This window comes from Capsicum annuum, chromosome 3 (genome assembly GCF_002878395.1).
Source record: "Capsicum annuum cultivar UCD-10X-F1 chromosome 3, UCD10Xv1.1, whole genome shotgun sequence".
Classification (NCBI taxonomy): domain Eukaryota; kingdom Viridiplantae; phylum Streptophyta; class Magnoliopsida; order Solanales; family Solanaceae; genus Capsicum; species Capsicum annuum.
Window position 1 is genome coordinate 264,879,671 of NC_061113.1, and position 13,799 is coordinate 264,893,469.

The 13,799-nt window shown below is 32.0% G+C and overlaps 1 protein-coding gene across 5 annotated transcripts; it reads left to right on the forward strand.

Annotated features, from left to right (window-relative positions):
• Positions 1-4,739: 4,739 nt before the first annotated feature.
• Positions 4,740-8,637, forward strand: LOC107862184 (cysteine-rich receptor-like protein kinase 43). Of its 5 annotated transcripts, none has more exons than XM_016707666.2 (6): positions 4,740-4,976; positions 5,083-5,254; positions 6,562-6,772; positions 6,852-7,089; positions 7,239-7,389; positions 8,084-8,637. In XM_016707666.2, the coding sequence occupies exons 3-6, from the start codon at positions 6,568-6,570 to the stop codon at positions 8,483-8,485; spliced, it is 996 nt and encodes a 331-aa protein (XP_016563152.2). In that variant the 5' UTR covers positions 4,740-4,976; positions 5,083-5,254; positions 6,562-6,567; the 3' UTR covers positions 8,486-8,637. The 5 variants fall into 5 exon arrangements, with proteins under 5 accessions (XP_016563152.2, XP_016563151.2, XP_047265989.1 ...); XM_047410033.1 differs by lacking the exons at positions 4,740-4,976; positions 5,083-5,254 and adding exons at positions 5,264-5,445; positions 5,488-5,533; XM_016707665.2 differs by having other exon boundaries at positions 4,740-5,254.
• Positions 8,638-13,799: the final 5,162 nt, after the last annotated feature.

Genomic DNA, 13,799 nt, shown 5'->3' on the forward strand with positions numbered 1-13,799 from the left:
CTCCACAAGGAAGGAAAAATTTTGTAAACCGAAAATGGTTTTATGGGTATAGTTAAATACACGAAGAATAACGAAAAAAAAGACACTCATAAAGTTTAAACAACAAATTCAGCTCCTGTTTGTTGAATCTTTTTCAAATTTGAAGTAAAAATTGAAATTTGGAAAAGGAAAAATATGAATGAAAAAACTTACAGTATTTGATCGAAGATCTGACGCGTAGAGGAAGATTATGAGAGGACAACAATAAGATTTTGACAATTCTTCAATGGAAAGGAATAAAGTTTCATCAAAAGGGAAAATGGAAAGATAGTTGTTGTCTTTGTAGAGTTACAGAGGAAAAATGGAAAGACACCTGTTGTCTACATGCAGCAACTGAAATTTAAAATACCAGTTTGCCTTTATTGATGAAATTATGAAAATAACCCTAGAAGCTGGCAGGACAACCTCAACCTGCCAGCTTCTTTAACACCTGTTCACCACTTATATATATTAGTAAAATAATATCATAATATTTTAGAATTGTGACTAATTCTATCATTTAAGAGTTTTATTTGTTTGGTTGATAAATTCTAAGTTAGATATATAATATTATATTTAGATTGATGAAATTTGCATAACGATATTTTAACTTGTTAAAATTTTTGTGTATAGATAGTCGATTATATTTTTTAAATAATTTAAGTTCTTAATTATTGTGATTTATAATATTTTTTTTCTATTCTACTAATTAGAAGTGACATAGTAAAATTATTGTAAAAAATTCTTGTGAATTTTTTTTAAGTGGCTCCATATAAGACGCCATGTTAATTTAAAACAGGAAAAATTAATTTATCATTTTACGTCTATTTTACCTTTTTTATTAAATATTATTAATTTTTTAATACTTAAATGACTTATAATAATTAAATATGGGTAATTTAGTAAAATAACGATTGAAGTAGTTGAAACAGTCAAGTCTTAAATATCTATTTTCATTTTTTATTAAGTATTATTAATTTTTTAATAGGTAAATGACTTATAATAATCATTTAGGAGTAATATAGTAAAATCACGATTGAAACACAGGTGTAGCAGCTTCAGCTGCTTATTGTGACTTCCTATATAGGATACTAATAATATAATTTTTTTAATGCTTAAATAACCATAATAAGTAATTAGAGATGATATAGTAAAATCACAATTGAAGCCGCGAAGCAGACATATATTAAAAATAATATAGCATAGTAACTATAAAAAATTACTTGTGAAAATAATCTAAGTGAGCCTCATATAAAATGTCAAGCTATTTTAAAACATCAAGAGCTAATTTATTATTTTATGTCTATTTTATATTTTTTATTAAATATTATTAATTTTTTATACTTAAATGACTTATAATAATTAATTAGGGGTAATATGATAAAATTAGGTTGAAGCAGCTGAAGCAGACATATCAAAAATATTTATTTTACTTATTTGTATTAAATATTATTAATTTTCTAATGCGTAAATAACTTAAAATAATTAATTAGGGGTAATATAATAAAAACACAGGTGTAGCAGCTGAAGCAGGCATGTCGACCTGCTGCCTGCTGCCTGCTTCAGCTGCTAAACTGCCTCTTATAATATACTAGCCGACTTACGCCATGCTACGCACGGCCCAATGTTGATCTTTAAATTTTTTATGTTATATATAATTTTATCATTTAATTAAAAGCCTTATTTGTTTGGTTGATAAATTCTAAGTTAGATATGTAATATTATATTTAGATTGATGAAATTTGCATAACAATATTTTAAGTTGTTCAAACTTTTATTACATTGATAGACAATTATATATTTTAAATAATTTAAGTTCTTAATTATTGTGATTTATGATATTTTTTTCTATTCTACTAATTAGAAGTGACATAATAAAATTATTATAAAAAATACTTGTGAATTTTTTTTGTGGCTCTATATAAGACGCCATGTTAATTTAAAACATCAAAAATTAATTTATCATTTTACGTCTATTTTACCTTTTTTTTATTGAATATTATTAATTTTTTATTACTTAAATAATTTATAATAATTAAATATGGATAATTTAGTAAAATTATGATTGAAATAGTTGAAACAGTCATGTCATAAATATCTATTTTAGTTTTTTATTAAATATTATTAATTTATTAATACGTAAATAACTTATAATAATTACTTAGAGGAATACAGTAAAAATACGGTTGAAGCAGCTGAAGCCGACAATTGAAGTGAGAGTAGATAAATGTCAATTAATTTTCAATAAATATGATGATGGCATTTAAACATGCTTGTATTTTTATTAACCAACAATGATTCATTAATGGATAGATATTACCAATCAAATTTTATAACCGTTTTTTTGTTTGATTATATATCTATGTTGTTTGCATAGATATTACCAATGTAAAATTAAATTTAGTAATTTATTTGTCATGTAATTCATAAATATTTCATTTTTCACAATTGCCAACTATCATACTATTAGTAATAAAATAAATATGAAATTTATCTTGTTTGTCACTATCAATAAAATTTAAACGTTCGATAAATACCACATAAATAAAACAAATATAAACAATAGTACTTTAATATCAACCACTAATTTGACTTCACATTTTTAGCAAAATCTATAATTTGCGAATTGAATGAATAATCTGCAATTTGCACATGAAATAAATTTTTTTAAGTACTTTGTCTTAGTACTAGTGGCCTTACCTCGTGCTATGCACGACCTAATGTAGATTATTAAAAATTTTAAGTCATGTTTCATTCATTTGGTTGATAAATTTTAAGTTAGACATATATTATTACATTTAGATTGATGAAATTTGTATAACAATATTTTAAGTTGTTCAAACTTTTGTGACATTGATAGTCAATTATATTTTTTAAATAATTTAAATTTTTAATTATCATGATTTATAATATTTTTTCTTCTATTCTACTAATTAGAAGTGACATAGTAAAATTATTATAAAAAATACTTGTGATTTTTTTTTAAGTGGTTCTACATAAGATGTTAAGTTAATTGAAAACATCAAAAAATAATTTACCATTTTATGCCTATTTTATTTTTTTATTAAATATTATTAATTTTTTAATACTTAAGTGAATTATAAAAACATCAAAAAATTAACTTGTTATTTTATGTCTATTTTATTTTTTTAATTAAATATTATTAATTTTTTAATACTTAAATGACTTATATAATAATTAATTATGAGTGATATAATAAAATCACGACCAAAGTAACTGAAGCTGTCATGTCATAAATGTCTCTTTTAAAATTTTTATTAACTATTTTTAATTTTTTAATACGTAAATATTTTATAAATAATTAATTAGGAGTAATATAGTAAAATCTCGATTGAAGCAAGCATGTCATAAATATTTAATTTACTTTTTTTAATTAAATAATATTAATTGAAATACATAAATAACTTATAATAATTAATTATGGATGATATAGTAAAATTACGGGTGAAGCAACTGAAGTAGGCATGTCGTCCACAAGCTGCCTGCTTCAGCTGCTTCTTTGCCACTTAAGCCAACCATGCTACGCACGACCCAATATTGATCATTGAAAATTTTACGTTAGACATATATTATTATATTTAGATTAATGAAATTTGTATAAAAATATTTTAAATTGTTAATATGACACTCATATTATTTCAAGAGTCAATCATTTTTTTTTTTTTACTTTTCACATAGTAATTATGAAATATATAATAAAATATTTTAAGTTTGTTAACTCTTCTAATTTAGAATATCTTTTATGTAATTTTCAAATAAAACATGATACTTTCTTTGTCCAAACTTTTGTGGCATTGATAATTAATTATATTTTAAAAATAATTTAAGTTTTTAATTATTGAGATTTAGAGTAACTTTTTTTCTATTCCAATTAAGTGACATTGATATAATTTCGAGAGTCAAACAAATATTTTATATCCTTTAAATTTTTTAAGTTGTTAATTATTATGATTAATAATTTTTTCTTACGTATTTTCTGCTATATATGACAGATTAATTATTATTTTTTAGATATTTTAAGTTATTAAATATTATAATTTATTATGTATTTTTCTTGAATATATAACAGATTAATTATTTTTTTTAGATATTTTAAGTTATTAAATATTGTAATTTATTATGTATTTTTCTTGAATATATAACAGATTAATTTTTTTTTTAGATATTTTAAATTATTAACTATTGTAATTTATAATACTTTTTATGTAATTTTCAAATAATATATGTTACTCTCCTTGTCCAAATTTTTGTGACATTGATAGTCAATTATGTTTTTTTAATTATTGTGATTTATAATATTTTTTTATATTCTAATTTAATTAGTACAATGTATAGATGACCATAATAATTAATTAGGGATGATATAGTATAAATATGTCTTAAATAATTTATAATAACCAATTAGAAGTGATATAGCAAAATTACTATAAAAATATCTGTTAAAATAATTAAGTGAACTTCATATAAGATGTCAAGTTAATTTAATATTAAATATTTTTAATTTTTTAATACTTAGATGATTTATAATAATTAATTAAAAATAATATAGTAAAATTATTGTTGAAATAGCTGAAGCAAAATGTAATAAATGTCTCATTTATTTTATTTGTTAAATATAATTAATAATTTTTAATATATAAATGATATATAATAATTAATAAGAATGATATAATAAAATAAGTAGCAAGCACGGCAAGCAGGATGTCGACGAGTGGTGTGCGCTTCAGCTGCCACACGGTGACTTATTATATAGGAGAAGGAGAAAGAGAAGGTGTGTTCCTTTTGGTCATTTTTGTGCAGGGAATTTATGGTCTTTGCGTATTCAACCACTCCTTACGTCCTAGGAAAGTATTCGATTCTATATAAGAAGTGGGGCTTGGCCTGCAACTAGTCCACGCCATTTTCCAGTCTTGTTCACGCTGGGGACCTTTCAACACGTAGGGTCTTAAAAGTGCTTTTAACTTTTCTCACAATTGGATGTTGGATGTTGGATGTTTCCTCCTTCCTTTGATGTTTCTATTTTTCTATGGGATTCCTCTCTAGTTTCTGCAGTTGTTTCGAAAAACGACTAAAACGCGGCGGCCATGGCGTCGGAGACGAAGATGATGACGACTCTTCTGATTTGTTCTATGACCTCCAGGCTTTGCAAATTGCTACTAACTTCTTCTCCGACCTTAATAAGCTTGGTCACGGAGGGTTTGGACCCGTCTACAAGGTACTTAAGCCTCATTGTTTTTGGTTTTGGTCTCCGGCTTATATGAAACGGACTTAATTGGACAATCATCACCCATCTAGCTTCAAGCTCTATTTCTTCATGTGGTATCAGAGCTAGGCTCTCATATTATATTGTCCATGGCTCCATAGGTCTTGGCGTGTGTGAGTGTTAAAGAGTTCCACGTCGGGAAAAAGGATGGGCGAAATTAGTCTCTTTATATGGACTTGAACAATCCTTACCTTACCTATGAGCTAGCTAGCTATTGGGGTTAAGTCTAAGGTCCATTTCTTTACGAACTCTTTTAGGGAACAAGTAACGATAGCTCAGTTCTCCTTATAGACACTACAGTCTTACATTATTTTAGGAAATACTAATTACGTACTATACAAAAGTTTCTCAAGTTACGGGAATAATTGGGGTTGTCTGGTTGCATAATTGTTGTTTGTATGTACAGAATTTGTTGCACAAAATGCGTGACATTTTGGTTCCGCAGTAGTTGTGACATGTTATCTTTGTGACTTTTCTCTTATATATGAACCGTGTCAAAGACCGGTCTTAGCAATGTCAAGCTCAAACGTTCGCTATTCAGAATTAGTGTATAAAATGGTCGCATGCTTAATCTTCATTTCTGTTTACAGGATTGGATGGATTATTATGTTGGTTATTGAGTGTTGCTTGATTTTGATATAAGGTACAGAAGTCATATAAGTTTGGTTTGTGATGGCCATGAGATTGAAAACGGTGGTTGTGTTGATTAAACAGTGACCATTTTTTGTAAAGGGTTGTTTGTTTTTGTACTAGTGATAAGTTCTTAGACAGGAGAGAAAAGGTAAAGAGGCAAGTCATGTGGTGTTCCGTTGATTTATACAGAGTTGGGCAGAGGCTGTCGGAGAGCTTATTTCTAATGTTGTTTTATAGTGTCCTGGTCCTCCTTTTTTATCAAATGATTGTTTTATAGTGTCTTGGTCCTCCTTTTTTATCAAATGAGGAATATATTCATTAATGGCGCGTAGGTCTGTTTGAGAGCTGCTAATTTTCCATGTAACATCATGGATTCCTGCTGCTTAGGAACTGAACCTATATGATAGTATGCATTAACCACTAACAAGATTTCGTACATCAAAAAGGATTCTAATCTCACCAGTTCCAAGTGAAAACCAAAAAGTTTCAAATTCCATGACTTCAGTTAATAATCAAGTCTACTGTCTGACTTAATGAACCTCAAATGGCTGCGATAGTTGTCCTTTTTCAACAAAGGAGATACAAATTCTATCTTGATCTAATTATTTTATTACCTTTCTTCGCAGGGAGTGATGCCAAACGGTCAGGAAGTTGCTGTAAAGAAGTTATCCATAGATTCAAGACAGGGAATAAGAGAATTCGCTAATGAGGTGAAAGTATTATTGAAAATTCAGCACAAAAATCTGGTTGTTTTGTTGGGATGTTGCATAGAAGGACCTGCAAAGATGCTTGTGTATGAGTATCTGCCAAATAAAAGCCTTGACTGCTTCCTCTTCGGTAAACTAAACACTCACGATGCCAAGAATTTCTTGAATACCATCAGTCAATGAAAAACTAACGAAGTGTGATTTTTCAGCTAAGGAGAAGTCTCCATCTTTGGATTGGACGAAGAGATTCCAAATAGTAACTGGCATTGCAAGAGGTCTTCTTTATTTGCACGAAGAAGCCCCTGTAAGAATCATACATAGAGACATTAAGGCTGGTAATATATTGCTGGACGAGCAATTAAATCCAAAGATCTCAGACTTCGGTCTGGCTAGGCTGTTTCCGGAGGACGACACTCATGTAAATACATTTAAAATCTCTGGTACATAGTGAGTATTATATTTCTATCCTTGTATTGTTTTTGAACACCAAAGGGGGAAGAAGGGATTCCTCTGCTCCCGTTCCTCCTCCCCTTATTCTTTCAGTCCTGGTTCTCCCTTAAACTAATTGGCGACTAAGCTGCTTCTACTGAATGCAGTGGTTATATTGCTCCGGAGTATGCATTACATGGCTATTTGTCTGTGAAGGCAGACGTGTTTAGCTTCGGCGTTTTGCTATTAGAGATCGTGAGTGGAAGGAAAAACAGTGATGGGAGGCTTGGTCCTCAAAAGGCAGACGTCTTAAGATATGTAAGTTCTAGTCCAGAAACTTCAATATATGAGTTTTTGCCGATGTGATCGTGTTGATTTCTACTGGAATATGACTAAATACTAAGACAATGTGTCTTGGAAACCGGATATTCAATTTTTTTGTCAAAATACAAACTTGCTGTAGTGGCCATCCCTCTAAAGCAGTACATCTTAGAACACAGTCTGTCCAACGAACTAGTCAACTAGTTCTCATTCAGCGCTGAGCATTAGCAGGAAAAAATGACTGAAGCTAGCAAATGTTCCATATTTCATTCCTAACGGAAAAAATCTATAACAGATATATGACCTCTAGTCCAAAAACTTCAATATATGAGTTTTTAAGCATGTGTATGATTTATGTTGCTTTGCTTCAGTAGTTTGAATTTATTTTATACTTGAATATCACTAATACTAATATGACGTGGCTTGGAAATCGGATATTCAAAACTAATCAAAATATGAATATGCTGTCATAGGCATCCCTCTAAAGCAGAACATCTTAGAGCAGTCTGTCCAACAACTAGTCAACTAGTTCTCATTCAGTGGTGCACATTAGCAGGAAAAAATGGCTGAATCCAGCAAACATTCCATATTTCATTCCTAGGAAGGAGAAAATATAGAACGGCCGTCTGATATTTTGCGTTCCACTTTCTGCTATCTTGCTGTTGACAAGTTCACTTCTCTTGTTTCACAGGCATGGGAACTGTTTCAAGAAAGGAAGACTCTGGAGCTGGTTGATTCCAGCCTAGAAAACTATGATGCTGATGAAGCAGCAATGTGTATTCAGTTAGGATTGCTGTGCTGTCAATCTAGTGTTTCAGATAGACCTGATATGAACTCTGTTAATCTCGCGCTTTCAAGTGATTCATTTACTTTACCAAGACCTGGGAAACCTGCAATTCAAGGCCGTGTAAGCAGATGGACAACTGATAGTTCTAGTGCCTTCACCAAAAATACTACTGCTACTAATGCTAGTAGTACAGTAACTGGCGCGACAAATGCTACAACTACTACTAGAGTTTCTGAAGGCAGTAGTTTTGTGGAGGATTTTTCTAGAAATTCAATCTCGTGTTCTTCTATAAATGAAGGTAGATGACCTGATTTGTACTGTAAATTTGTAACCGAGTTTGTAGTTTACCATTTTTTATTTTGTATTTACCTTATTGTTTAGATCACCTTTGTGTGCGTGTGTTGGCTGTGTAAAATTTTATTCTGATTCATCTCTATAAAATTTAAATATTACACATATTTTATGACAAAATTCACGCACCAAAAGATTAGTCAGAATGATTCTCGGGACCATAGTGTTTTTAGCTTATCTTATGCGAGGACTAGACATCTGTTTTTTCCTTTCAAATGTACGATCTTGTAAAGTTATGCGACATTAGTAGTGCGTTTTGCATATGTTGGACACAGATAGAGCTAATTCTATGAATTCAAGTGCTCTTTGCTCGTGCCTCAATTTCTGCATAGATATCGAAAAAAAAAATAAAAATAATACTAGTACATATAATAGATTGAACACTCACTCGCATCTGACTAAATTAAGATTTTTAAAAATAAATATGGAGATAGATGTATTGGGAGTTTTAAATTTTTATTGTATAGAAGAGCTATGAGATCCAAAACCAAGATCCGAGGAACTTAATGCTCGAGTCAAAATGTTTTCCCCCAAGACAAAATTCAATGAACTTAGATAGATAGACGACTTATGTCACTAGTGAAAAAAAGAAAGTTTGGTGAATAGCTCCCTACGAGGGTGTATTGTACACTGTCTTACTTTTACTATAATGGAGAGGAGTACAATGTAGGAGATGTAGTTTTAATGACGTATTTTAACCACACGAAAAATAACCCACTAAATCGCAATAACAAACATAGGTCACACCACAAACTTTTCAGGGTCGAATCAACAGAATTTGAGTCACCAACTCTAACAGCAGGGAGTTTTGCATTTCTCCCAAAGCCAAATGGTGTTTTCAAAGCTTAAACCCGTGATCTCCTCCTCACAAAACAAACCTCAAGACTCCCCTTTTCTGTCAGTAGTATTGCTTATTACGAAGTAGAAACAAATTAGTGTATGCGATTGGGTGCATGTGTTTTCAGAAAAAAATAAACCGCAGTTACAGCACCGACGAGCTACTCAGAATAAACTAGTCATTCCCATTCTGCCATTCATTGTCAGCCATCTCATTCTCTCTACCCATTCATTTCCCATTCATTCTTTAAACTATGGGGTGAGGGGTGGGGGGGAGGCTAAACACATAAAAAAGTGAAAGAAAAGCCGCTAATCGTGTAAAAGTTCACTAACTGCAACTCATCATCATCAATCTCCATATTGCTTTACTTTTCATGCTGGATAAATAAAAGGAAGAAAGCCACTTTTAAAAGTTCTGAAAAGAAAAAAGATCCCTTTTTGCCCTGAAAATACCAGTGGGAACAACTATGTCAAATTGGGAGCTGAAGCATTGTTGCAAGCATGAACAAGTCGTTTTTCTTGCCACTCTTGGCGTTTGTGCTGTTGTCATTCTTGCTGTACCTTCTCTCTCTCTTCTTTGTTTCTCCCTTTTGCATCACATTCACTACTCGCACTAATTCAAACGAAAAAACAATTCTTTTATTGTTAAAAAAAGGAACTTTCCTAGATATATTTAACAATAGATCTTACTTATGCAATGTTATATGTATCTTTTGGAATGATCCTCCCCCCTTCTTATGGTTTCTCTGTTTTCCCATTTAATTGTAGTTTATCTTAAGCAGTGAGTTGGGTTTAGCCTCTTTTCATCAGCACATTTATGAGCAATGATTGCTGAATGAAGTGTCTTATGGAGTAGTACTATTTATCTTATTGCCTACTGCAATTTCAGAACTCAGGTAGTTTCCTCATGTGTTACTTAGAAGGGGACCAGCTAAGGGTGGGTTGATTATTTAACCAACTGAAAATAGTAGTAATAAAAAGAGTCGAGCGCGAATTAATTACTGTCTGATTCGTGTTGGAACCATAGCATTGGATGAATTTGATTTCGTCTATTTTCTTGATTGTTCGTAGTGTGTCAATGTTGCAGTTTTAAAGTTTTTAAGCTGTTGAGACTTGCTGGTCTATCTATAGTATGTCAATGTTAATTGCTGTTCTTTCCTTGCAGTTATGGAGGACAGTTCTGCTACTACCTTTCAAGCTTGTAACCGTGTTTATTCATGAAGCTAGTCATGCTATAGCTTCCAAACTTACTTGCGGACATGGGAAAAGCCCTCTCTCTTTCTCTTAATTGTTAGGATATATATGATACTGTTGGTTCATCATACCTCCTGATATATAGTTTCTGTAGCAGTTAAAAGACACGATTCAGTAGTTGGAAGCTGATAATAATGTCATGTCGTTATAGTAGGATTTTAAGGATAGTTCATCATGAGATGCTGTGGAAGTGCATCTCCTTGTGTGACTGACTACAACATATTCATCAGATAAAACTGATAAAAAAGCAAATTAGTCAGTGCTTGATTGTTGTTAGCTTAGTATACTACTATAGTTTGAACTCAGAAGTGAGAAAAAGAATACCGCTTACACATTCATCTTCAATGCTTGCGTCAAGCATTTTGTACCCGAGATATTTCTGAGTGAACTGGGAAGCATTCTCTGTAATCTGTACCAATTGTTTATAAGCTAGCATTGCCTTATTAATCTGTATATATACCAGTTAGATTTATGTCATTCCAATTTTAGCTAATTTTGTGATGCTTGTATCACCTGCAGGTTGACGGGATACAGGTTCATGCTGACGAAGGTGGTACTACACAAACGCGTGGAGGTGTATATTGGTTCATCTTGCCAGCTGGATTTATATTTCTATCACTTCCCTTTGTTACATTTTAATTTCAGAGTGCATCAAAGTTCTGAACAACATGAACTGTGAACTTAGTTATTCACTTTTGTTCGGTTGATTTGATACGTAAATAATCTTAGTACTAGAATAATGTTCAATATTTTTTAATCTTATGTCTTAGGTAATATTACAAAGTACTGTAAGATGCCCGTGATGAGTTTACTCTTTCAATGGCTGATGTTAACTCTTATGACACTCTTGCTTCTCCTTTATAGATCTTGGTTCAGCATTTTGGGGGATGGTTTTAGTGCTTGCATCCACCAAGCTCCTTACAGCAAGAATTGCAGCAGGATGCTTAGTGGTCACTCTTAAGTCATTTTGACGAAGAATTCTGTTGTCATGACAGTACTGGAAGAAGTCATCTGACATATATTCTCCACCATTATCACTACGAAGATATTTTATCTTCTTCCCGAATTCATTTGCAACAACATTTTTGAACTCCACAAACTTGGATAATGCTTCACTCTTCTCTTTCAAAAATTTCACCCAAGTGAACCTAGAGTGATCATCCACCAACACCATAACATAGCGATGTCCGCTATAACTTGGTGTTCTTGTTGGTCCCATCAAGTCTGTATGAACCAATTCAAACAACACGTTTCTCCGATTTGATGACCTTCTGAAAGGAAGACGATGAGATTTTCCATATTGGCAGCCTTGACAAATCACGTCTTCGCGTACATTCTTCAAAGTTGGCATGCCATCTACCAACTTTCTAGAAGAAATCTGCTGCAACATTTGGTAGCCCACATGACCCAACCGAGCGAGCCAAATTGCGGCACTATCAGTTTGGCTTGTTTTCTTTACATAAGCTTCACCTGTTGACATAACAAATAAAGAACCTTTCCTCTTGCCAGTAAAAATAATATCAACAGATATTTCTTTTACATTTTCAAGCACCCTCACATCAGTAGGACCAAACAATACATATTTTCCAGAATCAGTAATTTGAGGAACAAAGACTAGACTTTTCTTCAAACCTGGAACATGATAAACATCCTGCAACTTGATACTTTTGGATTTATCATCAGCAACCTCAATCGTCGCAACTCCTTCTTTTGCTACTGGATATGTCGAGTTATCTGCTGTGATAATGACCCGATCTCCATGATGTTCTCGCATCTCCGAGAATAGAGAATCATCTCCAGTGACATGATGAGAGCACCCTGAATCAACGATCCACTCTTCCCTCTTATTGTTGTTAGCATAATTGACAAAATCTTGTGCTGACTTTTGTTCAATAGCTTCGATGCTAAAACATTGTTCCCATTTCATTTGCTCATCTCCGTCATTGGTGCACGCAACATTGGCTTTAGAAAGTTTGACTCGACATTTTTTCTTGATGTGCCCAATTTTCCCACATCTGTAGCACTTCTTGTTATTATGTGAATTTCCACCCTTTTCCGTGGTTGTTTCTTCTTCTTTATTTTTATTTCAAGTTGATGTATTCTTCTTGTTCGACTTCTCTTTAGAAAATAGAACGTCATCAGTTTCAAGATTCTTAGCCATTTGTTTAGCTAAAGCTTCTTGATTAGAAAGCATGTTCTCCAATTCCTCAACAGATGGTTGTTGCGGCCATCCTTGAATGGAAGTGACAAAAGGACCGTACTCCTTTTTCAATCCACGAATAAGATAGCGTCGATGGCGCGACTCACTAATCTTCTCTTCCGGATCCATCTCTGAAATTTCAGCACAGATACTTTTAACTCGCAAAAGTAATCTGAGATAGACATACCTCCCTGTTGTAACATTGCCAACTCATTCTCCAATAGTTGCAGCCTTGCTGTATTTTTCTTGGTAAACAGCCTTTCAAGCGTGTCCCAAACTTCTTTTGGAGAGACAACATCACGAACATGATCAATAAACTCCTTGCTGATAGAAGTCCTCAAAGCAAAGAGTGCTTTTCCGCACTTGATCTTCCATTTCCTTCATGATTCGGCATTCTCAGGAGTATTGGCTGGGATTATTGAATCAGTTCCTACAATTAAATCCCACAGATCCTGACCTTGAAGGTATGCTTCCATACACATTCTCCAATACTTGTAGTTAGTGCCTACAAGTTTTTCTATTCCATATTGAGTATTTCCCCCGTTTGAGGCCTCCATTGCTACAAACGATAAAAGTTTTCTCTTCACACTTTTCAAACTTCTCCAACAGAGTAAACTGATAGACAAGAAGATAGAAAAGAAAAAAGAATTCCTCCCTTCAACCTGGCTTTGATACTATATAACAAAAGTATAGAGCAGGAGAAGTCATAGAACAAGAACAGTGAAGGAAAATAAAACAGCCAAAAGCTTTTTTTTGAATAGAAAATATGGCGACTGAAATTACAAGAGAAAACAGAGCAACTTTACTCTGTATATATAGACTCCTACTACAAATATAACTCCTAAATTTAACGTTTTATTCCACCCAACTTACTCCTAAAATTACTAACTTCTGGGCCACTTTATAAGGTGAACAAACCTCACCTAGCAATTATTTTGACTTGATAAATGCAGTAAACTAAATAAGACAGTAAGTTGC

Coding starts and splice junctions, on each gene's coding strand:
- LOC107862184 (XM_016707665.2), top strand. CDS start 5,066: ATGGGATTCCTCTCTAGTTTCTGCAGTTGTTTCGAAAAACGACTAAAA. Junction 5,255..6,561: donor GGTTTGGACCCGTCTACAAG/GTACTTAAGCCT, acceptor CTTTCTTCGCAG/GGAGTGATGCCAAACGGTCA. Junction 7,090..7,238: donor TTTAAAATCTCTGGTACATA/GTGAGTATTATA, acceptor TACTGAATGCAG/TGGTTATATTGCTCCGGAGT.